General features: G+C 36.9%; 1 protein-coding gene across 2 annotated transcripts in view; it reads left to right on the top strand.

Moving 5' to 3' along the window:
- The window catches only part of ARFGEF1 (ADP ribosylation factor guanine nucleotide exchange factor 1), an 84973-nt gene that overhangs the window by 34636 nt on the left and 30892 nt on the right, over positions 1-19445 (top strand). For both annotated transcript variants that reach the window (XM_059861655.1, XM_059861649.1), the window contains exons 5-16: positions 3967-4146; positions 4757-5030; positions 5546-5659; positions 6299-6462; positions 7543-7676; positions 11106-11340; positions 15313-15412; positions 15534-15673; positions 15777-15885; positions 16751-16952; positions 17856-17967; positions 19169-19374. In XM_059861655.1, the coding sequence (XP_059717638.1) occupies positions 3967-4146; positions 4757-5030; positions 5546-5659; positions 6299-6462; positions 7543-7676; positions 11106-11340; positions 15313-15412; positions 15534-15673; positions 15777-15885; positions 16751-16952; positions 17856-17967; positions 19169-19374 (1970 nt within the window). The remainder of the gene's footprint in view (positions 1-3966; positions 4147-4756; positions 5031-5545; positions 5660-6298; positions 6463-7542; positions 7677-11105; positions 11341-15312; positions 15413-15533; positions 15674-15776; positions 15886-16750; positions 16953-17855; positions 17968-19168; positions 19375-19445) is intronic.

Raw genomic sequence — 19445 nt, 5'->3', positions numbered from 1 at the left:
AGTTCAGTTTCCTCTGTTTTTCAAAAGTCAGTCCATGCTAGCACATTATTTTGTAATAAGTAAATGTTTGGACTGCAAGTTAACTTTAAAAAAATTGAAAATAACTCTGTAGACCCTCTCAAAGGAAACGGAATTATGTGATTCTAGTAGCTAATTCACACTAGAGAGAGGAGCTAGGGCTACTTTGATTTATATGCTGTTCCAAGTACCCAGGAGTTTCCAGGCAACTGAATTACGAAATCATGACAAAGTAAGCCCGTGCTGATCAGATGACAGCTGTACTGTGTCATAAATCTTCCAAAGATAAGATGATCAGAGTTGGCTGAGAGGAGGAAAAAACTGACCCTGAGTTGAAAATTTTTCTCCTGGTTGTAGTTGTATTATTTTGCTGTAACCATGCTGTTCTTACAGAATATTCAGTGTGAGAGGAATCAGAAGTTTAGAGTTATAGATGGATGCTGGATGTTTTTAGTAGAGGATTATTGTTAATTTAGTTTACTTTTAAAATTACATTTGTTTTGCCTCACAAAGCATGATACCTCCTGAACTGTTTTAATGCATTTGTTTTAAATAATAGAAAATTGACTTGGCAAATGTGCTTCAGGCTAAAAGAAAAAATACTGTGGGTGTCGCACTGTCATGGTTTGATGCTGGTGCAACCACCAAACTCCCAAAAACTCACTTCCTTTTCAAACTAAGACACACACAAAGATATGATATTCTGTAACTCAGGAAGTTATCCTGGGGATTTTTCTCCTTTACCAAAGTCATCCAATGGTTGTTTATAAAAATTAATAAGCTTTATTTATAGTAAGTAGGTGGCCGCACAGGATTGTTGGGTCTTTCCCAAACACAGAACAATAAATATGAAGGACTGGAGGGCAAGCATAAGGAAACAAACTCACAGTCAGGATGGTAGCCAGTAGTTTGAGGGCAAGGGAGGCTTGTTGGCTGATGGTATTTTTGCAGGCTTTGTGAAAAAGAAAGCTTTTTTGGAAGGACCTGAAGGAGAATAAGGTGGCTCTCGCCTTTCACAAAGGTTTTCTTCTGTTTCTAAAGGGCAGCGAAGGAGTAAATAAAGTAGGCTTTTTTTTCCTTTCCTTTATTTATTAGCTCACAATGAGGATACTCTGGGAGCAGATGAGCTAAGTGTGACCAGAAGGAGTGGGAACTCAATTGCAAAAAGCCTTGAGCAGCACAACTTTACATGGTAGACAAGAGCAGCGTAATGCTGTGACTCGGTAGGAGTAGCTTGCTGTTCTGACCTCTGCAGAGAGCCATTTGTCTGTCCAGGCTTTGCTCCCAGACTTTTCCCTTAGCCCATCCCTTGTCCTAGGAAGCATTTAATACTCTGCATCTATTGAAATCACTTTTAAACAACCAAAACCCCAAAACTAAACACCAGAGAACCACCTGAGGGTGCTTTTGTTTTCTATGATTTTTACTTGTATTGATTAGTTGCTGTTGAAATAGCACAGGTGGCTTCATGCTCTGGACCTATTGCAAAGTAAGAGTAAGAGTGTGGTTGGGAGGAAGGCAGAGCTTTTGTTGCTCCATCTCTCGAGAACCTGTGTTGTGTAGCAGTTTTGGATTTTGAGTAATCCTGCTTCACAGGTGGTTAAGGTGATTGTCCTCTACTGATCTGTCACCCCTCTCCCCTCTCTTCTTCCTTGTGTTGGACATAGTGGTTGTTTGGTCACAGAGTAAAGGGGAGTAACATGAAGAAAAGTACTAAAATGAGAAAGTGAGTTCTAACTTGTGAGCTCACAAGGGTTTCAGAGGACAGTACTGCCACTCCTGCTCATAACATGTGGTTTCTCAGGGTTAGCTGTCATGCCATTGTGATAAAGATATCCTCTTCTATGATAGAGAATCAGGTAATGTTGTCTAGGGCATATCATCAAATTGAGCCCTAAATGGAAACTGTCAAGAGGGAAGGATGTTCAGAAAGTAATTGTAAAATTCTTTCTGTCTTCTGTTTGTTCTCGTATTTCTACTGGATTGGCATACTAGCAGAAGAGAAATGGCACTGAGATGTGAAATTAGAATAACTAATAGCCTGAGGATTACTCTCAATTTTAAGGAAGATGGAAGATATTAGCAAAAGATCAAAGCTAAAAGTGCTTATCAGTTTGCAAATGTGTATGGTAGTCATTAAGATTAGTATCTAGTGCCTGGGAAGGAAAGAAACCCAAAGAAGTGACTATCAAGAGCTCTGTAAACCCTTGTATAATTTGATATCTGCCATGTAAAAACACTGATTCCTTGGATTGCACAGAAAATATTATTCAGAGAATTTGGATTAATATATTAAGGAGATATGTCTCAGTGTGTGTTTGAAGCATTTCTTTGCTTCCACACCTCTAATCAGGTGGTGTGAAAAGGACCAGGCTCTGCTATTCATAAAAAGCATACGGAAAAAAACTTTGGAAATTCAAGCTGTTAAGCCAATTAAAACAAAAGAGCACATAATCTATCTGTAGCCTTGTCACCTTTCTCTACTAGCTGGCTCTACTTTCTGTTATTAAAAGTTGGGTGAAAAAAACATAAGATTTCACTGAACTGAGATGGAAGTTAAAATTGAATTTTCAAATATCAGCTTCTTACTCATCCACATATAAGAAGGAGACAGAAGATGACACAAAGATGACATTAACTTTGTGAATGACATCACCAGAAACAGAGCTAGAGACTGGAACCCCCTGCACCTTTCAATAGTGTCCTGAGTGCTAGGCTGCAATAGACCTTGTCTTCCAAGTGAAAAGCTGTAGATGGTTCTTAAACTGGTGTATTATTAAGTATGTGTGTGTACATGTATAAGTGGTATAATTTGTAACTGAGTGAAAGAAATATTAACTAATCTAAATATATACTGTGTTGGGTCTAGACGGTAGTGGTTTGGAAAAAATTAGCTGTTCAGCTTGTTTTGAAGAGTAACTGATTTTACTTTTTAAGGGGTTTGAGTGAGAGATGAGTACTAATTCTCCACTTCTTTCTGCCTTGTGTGTGTAGAAGTTCTGACAATGTCAGTAAGAGATGCGAGATGTGGTTTGACGAGTAAATTATCCAACACCTGAAATAACTTTTGTTTTTTAACTGTGACAAATTTTAAAAAACAGGAGCTTTCCAGTGCTTCCTGTTCTTTCTTTCTTACCCTAAATGTCCCATTAAAAGTTTTTAATGCTCAAAATTTCCTCATTCCTTCTACTGGATTACAGTGATGAATACAAACTTTTGCAAACCAGGCTCTCCCCCTTCCTTTCCACTCTCCTATACACATCTCTGACAATGTTTTCAAACCCTGTCCTCAGGTTTTATCTGCCTCTATTTCTGCCCTATAATCCAGCCTGCCTCTGCCTCACATAAAGGTAATTTGTTCCTTACTTCTGTGTTATCTGATCTTCCACAGGCTTATGTGCTTTTGTTTTTTTAAAGAGAGGCAGATATTACCAGGATCAGGAAGAAATACGCAAAGGGGCCAACACAATTTTCTAGCATCTACCAGAAAGAGCTGTTATAAAGGGCAGTTATCTGAGTATAGCTGTCTAACCTCATACTCAGTTTTTGTTCATCACATTTACATTTATTTCTAAACAGCTGTTGGACCCTTTGGCTTCCCTTCCAGGCTTTAATGGGTCGTCTGTTCCTGTTTTGTGTCTAGAAAATTTGAGGATGACTTCTATTAGCTACCTCTCTGATGGTTCCTTTGTTTGCTTCTTGCTGTTACATGCTATGAAACATGTAATACTTTGATATGTTGATGAAAAACACTCAGTTTAATATAACTGGTGTGATTTTCCAATATGGCTGCCAGAGTATGTGGGGAAACATAATTAAATTGCAGTTCAAACTATTTATTTAGATATATTTTAGAAGTATTTGTCCAGTGTTGGTATTTATTAATTTGCAAACTTTTTGACTGATAAATGTTTTGACTGGAAAATGTATATATGTGTGTTTATTTAGGCTTTGCTCACTGCAGTAACATCTCAACACATAGAAATCCACGAAGGAACAGTACTACAGGCTGTAAGAACATGTTACAATATCTACCTAGCAAGCAAAAATCTTATCAATCAAACTACAGCCAAGGCCACTCTAACACAAATGCTCAATGTCATTTTTGCACGTATGGAAAATCAAGCAGTGAGTATCTCAGTACCTTTATTAAGAAACTACCTCTTGAAAGCAAACCAGCTTGAGACATTTGTTTCATCATTATTAAGGCTTTATGGCTTTTCTAACTTGGGTACTTCAGGGAAAAAAAAGAATCTGGTATCTGATACTTTTTGTCTTGTGTTTTTCACTCTGAAGTTTGTGGAAAATATGGTGTTTGGGTGGGGGGGTGGTGTACAGATGTCACAGAAATTATTCCCTTTCTGGGGATTCCATAACAAGGGACCACAAAAAAGAGTTTGCCTTGATGTTTATCCAAACACACCATGTTTATTGTCACATCAGCTCCCTGTGCTTCCTAATAGGGCAGGCAGACAACTCTTGGCTCGGTGGTTTATGTAGTGTGGTCATCCCTTCTTTCATAGTGAAGGTATGAGCTACATGCATAGCTGGGAAGCAGCCCTCTTGCAATGGATTATCCCATGATGCTGAAGTTATTTATAACTAAACAAAGATGCATTTTCTTAAACTGTTACTGTGTCAGCAGAGACAATAGAGATGTCATATTTATAAATAATGCATATATCTTATTGTTTTATTTTGATGGTGAACTTCTTCTGTGTTTGCAATGCTTTTGTAGCTTCAGGAAGCCAAACAGATGGAAAAGGAAAGACACAGACAGCAACACCATCTCCAGCAGTCTCCAGTAAGCCATCATGAGCCTGAATCACCTCAGTTGAGACATATTCCAGCACAGGCTGATCAGCTGTCCAAAGACCATGAGAGAGAGCTTGACCACAGCACAAACGATGTGGACAAGAACCTTCAAGAAGATATTGAGGCAGAAAATGGATCTGACATTTCTAGTGCAGAAAATGAACAGACTGAAGCTGACCAAGCCACAGCAGCAGAAAGTAATCAGTGTGTATTTCTGTTTCATGGAGGGAGGGGAAAGGTCTGTCTGTAAAAAGAAAGGCTTGAGGATTGTCTTTTTGCTCAATCCCAAATCTGGAGTAAGACATAAGTTTTCAAGTAGCTGAGTAATGCAAAATGCCCATTTGTCCTTGTTAGAACTGTCCCTCAAGAGCACATTTAAGTCCTGCACTCTGTAGGAGTCTGTATCTAAAATTCCTTTTTGCATCTGTAATATTGTGAAAGTTTTTAAGAACAACATCTCAAAACCCTCAAATTTTCCATGTTTTAATGTATATGAAGATGCAAAATTGATGTATTTTGTTGGCACAGGCCTGTAGATTAATTGTCATTTACAATGAAAATGCAGGTTAACCACTGGAATTCTTGCATTCTTCAAATACCTATTTTTGATACATCCAGACATTTATTCTGAAATATTAAGTGCAAGCAAAGTACCTTCTTAATTTCAGAGTTTCACATTAATACTTGTTTGTGTTTGTTTTTCTTTATAAAGATCTTTCTAAAGCTGATGGAGGAACTTACGATGGTGAAGGCAATGAGTGTGAAGAGAAGGCACAAGAAATTGTAGAAAGTATTGTGCAGGAAATGGTGAACATAGTCGTTGGAGGTATTGTATTAATATCTGTCTAGTCAATAGCAACTGTGGTCTGGTTCTTGGCCTTAGAATTATTTTACCACTTTCAGATATTTAACTAAAATTTATCATCCTTTAAATATGACCAACCTGCTAAAGACAGCTGTGCTGTCAGACTTTAGCAGCGCATTATTTAACAGTAAAATGGACAGGATTTCATACATTGATTTACACTCTGTATTGGCAACTAATGTTCTTTTAAAATACAAATTCTTGGTGGTTTTTTGGTTTTGTTTTCTTAATTATTATTTTATTTTATTTCTATATGAACACTCTTCAGAAATGGGTCCCTCTCTGTAATAGCAGTGTCTCACCATATTTTTCAGTTTGTTGTAAATTGTTTATCAGACTAGTGAATGATGTCCCATACCAATACTTCTTGGAAACTTGGTAGAGTGGTGACTATGACAAGTTAAGTTAATACTAAATTTCTTACCGTAATTTTCATTATTGGGAATTAAGAATATTTGCAATTTTTATAGTTCTGTAGTGCCATGTAAATTCTGTCTTAAGCTCCTCCTTACGATTTTCTTAGTATTTAAATGTTGGTTTTAAAAGCTATTTTTAATCTCATGTAATGTTGGTTAATTATTTTTGCGTCTTTTCTGATAGATGTGGAAGGGACTGCAGGTGGTGATGGCACAACTGTATCATTAGAGGATGGCAGTGACAGTGAAAACATTCAGGCAAATGGAATTCCAGGGACTCCAATTTCTGTTGCTTATACACCATCTTTACCCGATGACAGATTATCTGTCTCTTCCAATGATACTCAGGTACAAGCAGATATAATTGGGAAATACTGAAAAAAAGTGTTGTGTTTTAAATGTTGCCCAATGCTTGTGCAGAGTGATTAGTATAATTCTATAAAGTAGGTTACTAAGATGAATTTCAAGAGTTAAGTCATGTTACTCTACTTCAATGCACTACTTAAATGAAATTTTTCTGAATAAATTTTGCATGTGATGTCTTTTTTATCCCAGCATGTTTCTAATTGTCCCATGGAGTTACTGTTCAAGAGAACTCAATTTCCTGTTTCATGAAGTGCTTCTGAGAAACTGTAAAACTAGTATTCAATAGACATAGTGAAACATATAGCCAATTATACACATGCCCATGTAATTTTTGTGTGCTCTTTTCAAACAAGAAATAGAAATTTCAAGCTGATGGCACGATCTTGATTTCAGATCAAGAGTTTCATATCTGAGAGGATTTGATTTTCATTAACAAAATGGATATGAGAATATACTCACTCTCTTGTATGAGACTTGTGTACACTTGTCAGCTGACCAAGATTATTTGCTATCAGAGTGTACTGAGTAATTAGGTTTGAGAATAATAATTTTAAATTCAAAAAGTTACAGTCATGTAGGCCATACAAATAGAAGACTTAACATTAAACATGTTGCTTATGTATGGAACAATAATACAGAATTGCAAGAAATTAGTAATAGGGGTGTTTACTGTACCATAGACATTTTATCAAATGTATCTGGCAGGAAGTAGGTAACTATTTGTGCTGTATTAAAATGTCTGGTGTTTGGGTCTTTTTAAACTAGTTATCAACTGAAAGTGCCTGGCAGCAATTCCCTGCAAATTACCCTACTTAAATTTGACCTATGTAATTTTTTGACACTTTTTAATTAATTCTGACTTCTTTCTGAGTAGGCCATTTTTAGTGATGACTTTCATTTCAGCTGGACTGCAGAATTTTTTTTTTAATCTTGAGACCATAAGGTTAAAATGAGTTGGTTGTATTTGTATAATGTATAAACTTTTTATTGCTCAGAGGTGGGGATTTCCCTACACACCCTGCTAATGCAAAATGGAATACTGAAATATGTTAACTTCCTTAGGAATCTGGAAATTCTTCAGGACCTACCCCTGGTGCTAAGTTTTCCCACATTTTACAAAAGGATGCCTTCCTTGTATTCAGGTCACTGTGTAAACTCTCCATGAAGCCCCTATCAGATGGACCACCAGATCCAAAGTAAGTAGAATTTAAAAGTTTTCCTAATGAATCTAACAATAAAAAATAAATTATATAAATATTTTTGTGAGTCCTGTTAATGAGAAACTAACAGTATGGTGAAAAGAACATAAGAACTTTGGAAAGGTACTTTTATGTTTTAATGCATCTTTTGTATATCTGTTCAGAAGTTTCTTAACACTTAAAAGTACAACACCTAGTTGTACTTTTCTAGTTGCTGTTTATAATGCATTTGAAAAGAGTTTGTATAGAAGATTATCAGGTATTTCTGGTCTTGTTCACATTACTCTGCTTTTGGTACCTTCTAGGTTTGTAAGCATTGCTGGTTGTGCCCCATAATTTCTTTTATCTCTTGCATATTGCTCTTCATCCAAAACATAACTCTGTGCTTGCCACTGGGAAAAAAATTAGCTCTACACTAGCTGAAACCAGCACATTTGTGTATCCAGTACACATCCTCAGCTCTACTTAACATAAACTCCTCACCTGGAGCTGATAACTGGTTATGATAAATTCATGTTGAAGTATTTCGTTCTTTTGTTCAGGTTGGACACTTCTGTCAGCCTACTTAATCAAAGCACAAATGTTTGATAACAAAGATTTTATTTGGCTGTTTCTTCTGACTGAAGATACCATGTCTTCAGTTTCATTTATAGAACTGTTGGTTGTAAAGCAAATACAGAGTCCCCTCTATAGGTGGGTGCCAGTAAAATTTGAGTGTCAGCAGAAAGGTTTGCCTTCTGATCTTGCATTTATATGCATATAATTTATATACATTTGATTTGCACGTTAGGAACACCTGCTAATAATTTTCAAGAGGAGTGCTTTTTTGTTCTAAGAAGTGTTAAGAGATCAAATTGAAACTGTAGTATGATTTCAAATGACAGTGAATGGCCTGGTATTCTTCAAAATAAAATCAGCTTCACTGTTCCGAGTCTTGCTTTTAAAGCAGGTAACTTTAAGACAGTTTAGTTACATCAGTGGTGTGTGATGTGGATTTAGTAAGTTGAAAAGATATTATGTAGTCAGAAGGGTTTGAAGAGTTAATCTAGGAACCTTTTAAAATTATCTTGCAATGTACTTTGGAAAGTCAGGACATTAGAGAATGAAAACTGAGGCATGAGGGTTTTTCCTCACTATTGCTGAGAATTGTCTTTCAGGAAATGCCTTGAAAATCCTGTGGTTTTAGTTTGTACTCTGAGACTAAAGCTGTCCATTTATTAAAGGTTTTAGTGGATTAACTCCCCTTGCAAGAGCAGTAATAGCTATTGAGGCACTTGGGGAATCTCATCTGAATCCATGGAGTCCTTGACATTCATATTAAAACTGGCGAAGCTCTTCATACAAAAACAAATTGGTGAAAAAGGCATTTAGGGCAACCAAAATTCACTGCAAATACGTTTGAAGATATCCCATATTTGGTGAACTGCCTAGAATTTTCAATGGTTTTGAGGCATTGATGGCTTTTTGAACTATTACAAACATGCTGTAATTGGAAGAGGAGGCGTAGGGTATCTATGGCATTTCAAGAGTCTTATTTGCCTCTTTAAAAATCTTACTTTCAGTGAAACTTGTTGTGAGTTCTGTAATGAAGATCTTTTTAGATGAACTTGAAGCTTTAGCTTAAGATCACAAATCTGGGACTTAAGATCAGCATTTTGCTTTCTGGGAACCTGGTTCATGTCTTTGTTTCCTTTTTTTCTGGAATAATAAGATGGGGGTGAAATACAGTTCAAAGATTTGCTTGCTGGTTTTTGTTTTCACCTTAAACCTGTTGTAGATTAAGTGGGCTTTACATAGCATACAAAATTGTTATGGTCAGCATGTCCAGGATTTCAGGTGGGAGCTGGCACTTGCTGGAAGTAGGCAATATTTAATATTTTATTTATGACTGAAATTCTCCTCATGTTTAAATTCATATCTTCCATAGCAAAGTATAATCTGGTCATGTGCTATCTGCACACCTGGTACTATGTGATACAAAACCAAGCCTTTTGCATCAAAATAGATTGTTATGTCAGTGTCCATGCAGTGCCTGCATCAAGTGTTTCTTGAAGAACTCTTACAGAGAGCAGCTTTGGATTGACTTTGACCTGTAGCCCATTAGGAGAAATATGAGGGACTAGTTCCTCACTCAGTTTGACTGGCTGTTTTCTTCTCAAAAGCATCTTCAGAAGAAAAATCTGCTGTTGGAATTACATTTTGAGTTTGAAACGTTTGCAGTTTGATTTCCCTATCTGACTTTGTTGGGCGGAAATCATTGAGTTTATTTATTTGCAACATACTTGATATGATATTAATTAGCATTTTTTGTTTTAACTAGACTGGAATTACTTTTTTTTAAATTAGGTTTTTAAATTTGCAATATATAGCAAATATCCAGCTACTCTGTGTGTCATAGATTGACTCGAAGCTCTCCTTACTGTGTCTGGGCTGTACTGGATGAAAAATTTCCCCTGTGTTTCATAACAGTCCTCTGTCAGGGGTAGCTGTTTAATGAAAGCTGGGGACTGTCCTGTTGGGAAGGCCAGTTGTGTTTATACCCGCTCTTCAGAAGAGATACAGCCTTTTTTTAAAATGATCAGGAGTGGGAAGGAGCATCAGGAGTCTCAGGAGAGAATGGTTTTACCTGGAATGTTATTTATTGCATTGGATTTCAGTAGGTGCTGATTTTCTTTATGCTTTTTTCGTGTGGTTTCAGGGGTTTTTGGCTGGTTTGTTGTGTTTTTTGTTTCGGGGTTTGTAGAGCAGAAATAGTAGCCCTGTTTCTGACCGGAATTCTAGTTTACATGAGTCTGTAAGAATGTTGCTGTGGAGCCCTTGGCAACACTGCCCTGGCCTGACTTTGTGATTGCCATGCTTCAAATAGGCACATTTTGTGTCTTACCTGCTCTCAGAGGGGGGTGGGCCCAGTGACTGCTAAGTGCTGTATTTGACAAAAGAGATTTCAGTGTTGGCAGGAAGTATTGTGTTTATAGTCCTTCAACTCTTTCCATGCTGGTGGAAATAGAGGAGGAGAAGGAATTTCCACCTTTTACTGCAGGGTTTGGTAGATGGGCTGGATTTTAGATGGGATCTTTCAAAGCTCTGTTAACAGGAAAGAGGGGTCCTTCATCCTCTGGCTAAAAGGGCAGCATTGCCTCTAGTCCTGCTGTTCTGGGTGCAGAAGAGAGAATGGTTCAACAGTAATTTTTCCTTTTCTGGAAAAGGTCTTGCCTGCATTCTTGGTTGAAAAATGAACAATTTAACAAAAAAAGACCCAACATCTTTTTATGACCCTTTCTGCACACTGGTTGTGTCAAATTTGAGTTTCTCTCATTGACATTCCACTTGCAAAATCATTGTGGTTTGTACTGACTTTTCAAGAGAATGTTTTTTTTACTTTTTATGGCTTACACTGGGCTGATGTGCTGTATTGTTTTGTTCTAGATCTCATGAACTGCGATCAAAGATTCTTTCATTGCAGTTGCTTCTGTCCATTCTGCAAAATGCAGGACCAGTCTTCAGGACAAATGAGATGTTCATTAATGCTATAAAGCAGTACCTCTGTGTTGCACTGTCAAAAAATGGAGTCTCATCAGTTCCAGAAGTTTTTGAGCTTTCACTTTCCATATTTCTTACCCTCCTGTCAAACTTTAAGACTCATCTAAAGATGCAGATTGAGGTATGTTACATTAATTTATAATTAAATGTGTGGGAGGTGTTAAGTGAACATATGTTTATATTTGTGTAGCTTGGTGTTGCTTAAGTACATTTGTTTTCCTTTGTGACTCACAACTTTTGTGTAAGACTTGCCAGATTTTCCTTCTTTTGAAGTTTTCTGTTGGGTGTGGCATGGTACTATTGCAGAGTGTTGCTGAAACTCAGAATTGAGTAGGTTTGTGGCTAAGTTCAACCAGTGTTCAATGTTATGATTAAGAAAGCTTAGCCCAGCTCTGCATATTATAAATTAAGAAAATGAACACACTCAGGAAAAGACTGTGTAATACATGGTTTTGCAAAAGATCTTTAGAATAAAAACTAATGTCATGAAGAGCACTGTGGATTTTCTTTGAGATCCCTTGAACAGATTTCTTTCTCTGAGGGAGCTATTCCATTATTGTAGCCGTTTCCCTTTACTTATCAGGGCTCTGTCGATATATGTCCCGAATAAGATCTCATTTCCTCTAAAGGTGTGCACACAATTTTACTCCTTGGACTATAAATGGAGAGAAGTCCATATTCTTTGCAATAAATTCTCAGAGTCCTGGCAGGCATTGTGATTTTTCAGTGGGTCTGTTCTAAATCATAGGGCAAAGGAAGATGTATCCCCATTTGGGCCATTCACTTTAGAGTTGGACTCAATGATTCTTGCAGATCCCATCCAGCTTGGAATATTCTATGATTCTACATGTGGAGGGTTTGTTCTTGAAATCAGATCTTTGTGCATAAAGTACAAGCAGCTTCTCAGAACAACTCTGTTCAACCACATGGGTATCCTCTTGTGGTGTCGCACGTGTTAACGATCTTAATTCTCTGGTGAATAAAGTAGTACTGTGTGCAGTGTGTCCCTGCTGTTTATTTTAGTAGTTTCTTGTTTGGGGATTCAGGTGTGAATACTGAAGCTGACAGATTGCCCCATCCATGTGGAACTTAAGTATGTGAAGAGATGCTTAGATATGTTGATAAATCTTGCTGTTATAAGGACCTTGAATTCACAGAATTCACTTCATCTGTAAATGTCATTGGATAAGTTGATGTGTTATGGCAGCTTTGGAGGAAGAACCTCATTTTGACACTAGCATTTTGGAAAATTATTGTGTTATGATCACTTACCAGGTTATTTTGATACTTCTTTGGGGAAAAAACAGTCAGATTTACAGTGTGTGGTTGAGCATAGATTGGATAGAAATGATTGAATGTGCTTTGAAAATAAGATTCATTTTAAAAAGCTTCAAGGCCAACTGTGTGCTCAGCAAGACTGTAGTGTGTGTGCAGGGTTTGGCACATCAGACAGTCTGGGTGGAGCCGTTCTCAGTCCTGCAGCCTGCCTCCCAGAAACTGTTGGACTTGCTGTGTTCAGAGAGCTTACAAGTCAGCATGTAGGTGGTGAACACATTGCGGTCGGCTTCCCTGACAGAAATTTGATAGGTTTCCATCACTGTCAGCCTTTCACAAATTCCTAATAGAAAATGAAGACATACAAGGCAAACTGGATATAGGATGCCCTGCAGTAATGTAGCAGGTTCTAGAGTATGCTAAGGACCATCACCACATACCAGGGCTACATTTCCTCCTTGTGAATAGCACACCTAAAAACTTGGTGCTGCTGAAGTACCCATTTTTTACAAAGTACAGGGTACAGCAGTTTCTAGAAACTTCTTTCTTTTTCCTGATTGTGAGCTAAGAATTCTTCTTTCAGCTACTGATCCTAAAGGTTATTCTGAAGATGTGGGTAGAAATGTAGATAACTTCACATGCAGTTTGTGTCTTGAAGCTGTAAGGAGAGCCATATGCTCTGATTTACAATATGCAAAATCTATATATTTTGGGATTGAGGCTGCATTTTTCATCTGTGTAAGAATTTTCTGGCATGTTTGAAAAGAAAAGTTTCAGATTCTGTTGAAAGTCACCCTCCTGTGGCCTGTTGACTTATATATTTAGCTAACACTGCCCTCTGACAGTAAAATAGTTTGAGTTGTACCTTAGTTGTATTGTAGCAGTAATTCTGAAGGGGTTAATGAATATATTTGCAGCAAATCAAATCTTAGCTATTAGAGAAGTTGGGGTGTCATTTAGCTGTGCTTACCATTACCACCCTTTCCTAACTGTGATTACCTTAAAACTCATACTTCAGTTGACAAAAGATACTAAATAGCTGCTTTCTGGTTTACTTTTCCAGTATGTTATGAACAAAGTCTCACCTCTGATGTGAATTGCCATAAGTTATATACTGATAAACAGCATTTTTAAGTAGCTGAAATGTAAACCGTAACTATGGTTTTGAGAAGTTCTTCATTTCAAGATATGCTTTTCCAAAGGTGACACCGGAAGCAAGAAGTTGGCTTGGTCTCAGAGGCATAAAGATCTGAAGTGCCTTGATAGTATGCAGTGCTTCCAGCTATTTTCTCTTCTAGCTTAGATTTGGGTTTAGTTTTTGTCCCTGAAACCTTTTTCTGCTTCATCGGTGACTTCTTTTTTAAATTTCCTACCAGAAAAGAAATACTTTTGCTAGTTTCAGAGAAATATAAAATCAGTGTCTTTCAATAAAAAGTCAGAAAACACCAAATGTATAACTGAGGGTTACTCACAGCATGACATGTTTTTAGTTTTTGTCTTTCTCTGATTACATAAAATTGTGGCTAAAATTAGTCTAGTACGCTTAAGTATGTTTAAGCACATGTAAGTCTTGGAATTGTTGTGTGTTGAACTCCTCAGGTTTCATAGGGATGCCTTCCTTATAAAGACAGTTAGCTGACATTGTGCTGTGTGCCTCTGTTTCTCTAAAGAGATCAATAAAATGTAACTATTTTTAGCACATTTTGCTTGAAGAGGTAGCTTACCACCAAAGTTGCCTAAAAATCAGTGTTGCGGTTTTTCCCCAGATGTATGACTTAAAGTGGAAACAGCCTTATGTTTTTCTCTACCTGGCTAATAGCATAAAAATCTCTGTAAAAAATCTGTGCTATGAAGGAACAGTCAATATTAAAACAAGGGTAGTTATATATTTGGATATTTGTGTGATGCTATTGGAGCAGTTAAGTGGCTTGAAACTCTCAGCAGTTGTCTAGTAAAACTGTTTGTTGTGGATTTGGATCCACAGGTGGCTGTGAAGAGCTGAGCTCTCAGAAGTACAGAAGGGTGATGTAATGTCCTGTTCACTTTTGAGTTCAGGGGCTCTTACAGCAATTGCTGCTGCCCAGGGAAGAAGCAAGAAGCTTTAGTTCAGCTGCTAAGCAAGCTTGGCTGAATTAGTCAGCCTATAGTGCTGATGAGTCTGGTGAGGAACTAATTGATAGGGGATAAAATAGTTTCTGTTCCAAACAAAAGCACCTGTACTAAAATATTTTCAGGGCAAACTTTCCTGTATTCTAGTGAAGAGTAGCTTTTCTGTTAATGGAGGTGCTGCATGCTGTGTCTGACCAGTACCTTTCTTCCAGTAATAATCTAATATTGTAGAGTGATTCTTTTGTGCCAAGACGTTTCCCTTCTCATGAAGGTCCAATACTTCAAATTTGCATAAGTAGCTGTTTGTCATGTTTGTGCCATAATGTCATCATCATAAAGTATTTTTGTCATGAGGTAATACCTCTTCTTTCAAAATCCCAAAGGAACTCTCAATAGCAGTTTAGGCTTCTTCTTAGGCTGAATTGTCCTTCAGGATTTGACATTATTCCAAATTCTTCTGCTTTTGAATGCTTAGAAATAAACCTGGGCAACACTGCAGAAGCACATAAGTAAATAGTTCACATTCCTAATTTGCATGTATCAATCATAAGCTGTATTTCTTCCTTTCCTCCTTTTTTTTTTTTGCCTTTTCATTATTTCCTGTGCTTCTAAAGTGCTGCTTTCAGAATTATGTTGGGATTTTGACCATCAAAGTTAGTAACTGTTTTTTAATAGATTTTTTCCTCCCTCTTGCTGGAATATTTTTTAGGTTTTCTTCAAAGAAATTTTCCTGTATATCTTGGAAACTTCTACTAGCTCATTTGATCATAAGTGGATGGTTATACAAACACTGACAAGGATATGTGCAGGTATGAAGGACTGTTGTTCTCTAGATTTAGTTTTTTATCTCAAAGAATAAAACTATATTTGCCTTTCATTGAATTACCTAGTTTTTATTCCAAGGTTGACAATGTCACTTTTTATTTATAGATGCTCAGAGTGTGGTGGACATCTACGTGAACTATGATTGTGACTTAAATGCAGCAAATATATTTGAAAGGCTGGTTAATGACTTATCAAAGATTGCTCAAGGAAGGGGTAGCCAAGAACTTGGCATGTCCAATGTTCAGGTAAAACTTGTACCAAACTTAATGAAGTTTCATGTTTCTTGGCATGATAGCTTGAGCTAAACTCTCCAGTCCACTAACTAATTGTTTATGAAATCTTTTCTAGGAATTAAGTTTGAGGAAAAAAGGATTGGAATGCTTAGTATCAATCTTGAAATGCATGGTGGAGTGGAGTAAGGATCAATATGTAAATCCCAATTCCCAGACAACCCTTGGTAAGACATATGATGTGTTTCTTCTGCCTTTAGTAATGAGGTGCTACAGGACTTCAGTGTGTTCTTCCAGTATTCTAATGTTGTTAATGTCCAGACTATTTTTCCTTTGGTAGGGGCATTGGTAAGTTTGGTGTTATTTAAACAAGTTGTCTTGGTTGTCTTTTCCTAATCGTGTGAATTCCTAGAATGCTACTGGACTGAAAAATGTCTAAATCCTGTTATTCTCTGTATTTCTGATTTTAAAAGTGCCTCAAAACTTTCTTTGAAGCTCCCCTAATTTATTTAATTTCATATTGATTAAATAACTGCTAAAGCAAGCTGAATAGAGAGAGAGCATTTTTTACTTATTTACTGGTTATTTTAAAAATTACTTATTTACTGAATACTTACTTACACATTACATAGCTGTAGAAGTTTGAATGTTGTAAGCTGTGAAGTAACTAAATAATTACTTGTTTTAATATTGTTTTCATCCAACCTAAGGTTATGCCAGAATTTTCAGATTAGGTTGGTAGGTGAGCTAGTAAACTTTCTAGGATTGTTTAGCATGGCTGTCTTTGTGAAGTGAGAGCACCAGCTCCTTGGCATGCCTAAATTCTTTCTGACACTGTGTTTCAAAAACTTAGAATATTTTCTCCAGGTTAAAAGTGTCACTGGATTTAAAAATAAAATAAAAAAGCTGAAGTTGGTTTTCTGAGGTGTTGGGGTTTTTTTCCCCAAGTGCCTGAAATTATAGTTTAATTTAAGACTCAAATTTCAGTATGTAATGAATTGACAGAATTCTCCTTGATATGTTGTCGTGATTTTTATTTCTTTTCACTGTATGTGTTTTGGATATATGTAACTAACCCTTTCCACCTTATAGGCCAAGAAAAACCCACAGAACCGGACAGCAGTGAAACCAAACACCCTGAGACAATTAACAGATATGGAAGCTTAAATTCTTTGGATTCTACTGCTTCATCAGGAATTGGCAGTTACAGCACACAGATGTCTGGCACTGACAACCCAGAGCAGTTTGAGGTCCTAAAGCAGCAAAAGGAAATAATAGAACAAGGAATTGACTTGTGAGTGCCCTTTTATCACCCATGGGAGGGTGGATTCTTTTGGAGCTATGAAGATTCCTGGGTTTTTCTTCCTTCTCCTCATAGATACTCATCTTGTGTTAGGAAAAAAACTCTGGATGTAACAGCACTTCCTCTGGTGAAAGAGTGCTGAATGGTGTCCCCTTTGGAGCCTGTCAACAGTGTTTTGTGTTAACCTAGTTCCTCACAGCTAGAAGATGAGTACTCTGAATGTTTGTTCTTTTTTCTCCAGACCTGCTTGTCTAAAAATAAGGTTTTTATATTTGGATAAAAAGAACATTGAACTCGTGATCATTTGAATGTGACCTGTTTCAGTGTACATGTTACTGGTGAAAATTCCTATGTGCTTATGCTGATGAGTCCTTATGATTAATTAACATGTCATAATTAGAACTGGAGGATAGTGTAATTTCTCAGTGCAGTCTGACGTGAATCTTCCGTGTGATTTTATCTTCATCGCCTTAATCTCCTCAGTGAGGTCAGTTTTATGAAAAAAATCAAAGTTTCCTGTTGTACTGTTCTGGGACTCTGCACGAATATGCCTTATTCCTTCAGGGTTTTAGTTTCCTTCAGTTCCCTGGTTCTATGTTTTGTATGTTTCCATTTTTACAGGCAACTAATGGATTTGTTAATTGTTTCATACAGATTAGGATAAAAATCAACAGCATAATTGTTCTTTTCAAGATTTTGCTGTCTTTGTAGAATATTTTTTTTCTTCCTGAGTGCCAGAGTAAATGGAAATGGCTCATTCCTATCTAAAATACTTAATATGTAGATTTTTCAGCATCTTATCTGAAATTTCTGAATTTCTTTACTTAGGCTAGTACAGCTTTTTGCATGGGTAAGAGGATTAACTCTCATTTCATCTTGCTCTTCGTTGTACAGATTCAACAAGAAACCAAAGAGGGGGATTCAGTACCTGCAAGAGCAAGGAATGCTTGGCACTACCCCTGAAGATATTGCTCAATTCTTGCATCAAGAGGAAAGATTAGATTCAGTAAGGAAACTGTTTTCCTGATGGTTGTCTGTGCTCATGCTGATGTGTTTATACTAATTGCAAATCAGCTGATAGTGGTCAGAATGTCTATTACATTATTGTGGAATGAAGAAAAGGAAACCTCTCTTCTAAAATTTGTAAGTTCAAGGAATTTGAGTTGGAGGGAGCCGTCGAGCTCTAGCCTGTGCTCTATGCATCCTGTGGTTCAGCATCCTATAAAGCAAAAGACTGACCTGCATGAGCTGACTCAAAACTTGTACTTAGTTGCTAGTATAGCTTGAAGCAACTTAGTAATCCTATATACTTTAGTACGGAACTGCCAGAATTGTCTGTCCTTCAGAGATGGTGAAAATAATGATCTGGTGCAACAACATTAAAAGCACTTTTTTCTGCCCCCAGAGGAAAGTTAGTTAATTGAGATTAGCTCTTTGGTTTTATTTACAGCTGGCAGTTGCTGCTGGACTTGGAAGAGTCCTGCAATATGGGTGGGAATATCTCGTGTTAATATTGTCATGAGAAACCTAACTTTCTGAAACAGCAGTTTTCACCATTATGCATAAAGGCCACACTCATTGGTGCCCGTGTTTGCAACTGTGGCTGAATTCACAAATTTCAGTATGAAATGTTGTGAATTGTGAGATGTTTTAATGTCTGATTTAGAATCAGACATTAAAACATTTTTTAACCTCAGTTTGCATATCCAGAAATCTTTATCTGAATGCATGCTCTTTTTCATTGTACTGTGTTGTGTTGATGGGGATCAACTCAGATGTATTTTGAGTACCAGGTATTTTATTAGAGCATCCCTTGCATCTGTTTGAGATCAGTACTCTAGGGAAAAAAAATTGAGTTTAGTGAGCTTTTTGTTCCTGTAATAAGTTTCTTAACTACAAACATCATTTTAGCAGAGTACAATCATTAGTAATACTAACTTTGACTTGTACACAAGTGGAATTTATCTAACAAACAAATGGCATGTGAGTAAAAGCAGAAAAGGGAGAATGTAGGCAGATACATATGAGCATGTAAGAGCATTATGATGGAATACATGGCCAAAATACTTTGCTTCAGACAATAGAGGAGAAGCAGGAACATGTCTCAGTTAACTGCAATACACGCCTCTTTTTGTACGACATTTAACTGTTGTTATTTATTTTTCAAATATAAATGCACTAGTTTGTGTTTTCTACTCTTATTTTAGACTCAGGTTGGGGAGTTCCTGGGAGACAATGATAAATTTAACAAAGAAGTCATGTATGCATATGTAGACCAACACGACTTTTCGGGAAAGGATTTCGTTTCAGCTTTGCGCATGTTTCTAGAAGGATTTCGTCTACCCGGAGAAGCTCAAAAAATTGATCGCTTAATGGAGAAATTTGCTGCTAGATATTTAGAATGTAACCAAGGGTAAGATGCACTTCTTCTTCAGAACTTTGGAAAGCTGAGTAATTAGTAAAAAATCCTAATAAATTAAATTT

This window comes from Haemorhous mexicanus, chromosome 1, assembly GCF_027477595.1.
Source record: "Haemorhous mexicanus isolate bHaeMex1 chromosome 1, bHaeMex1.pri, whole genome shotgun sequence".
Taxonomy (NCBI): domain Eukaryota; kingdom Metazoa; phylum Chordata; class Aves; order Passeriformes; family Fringillidae; genus Haemorhous; species Haemorhous mexicanus.
The sequence above is the reverse complement of the archived record's forward strand: the minus strand, read 5'-3'. Positions and strand labels throughout refer to the sequence as shown.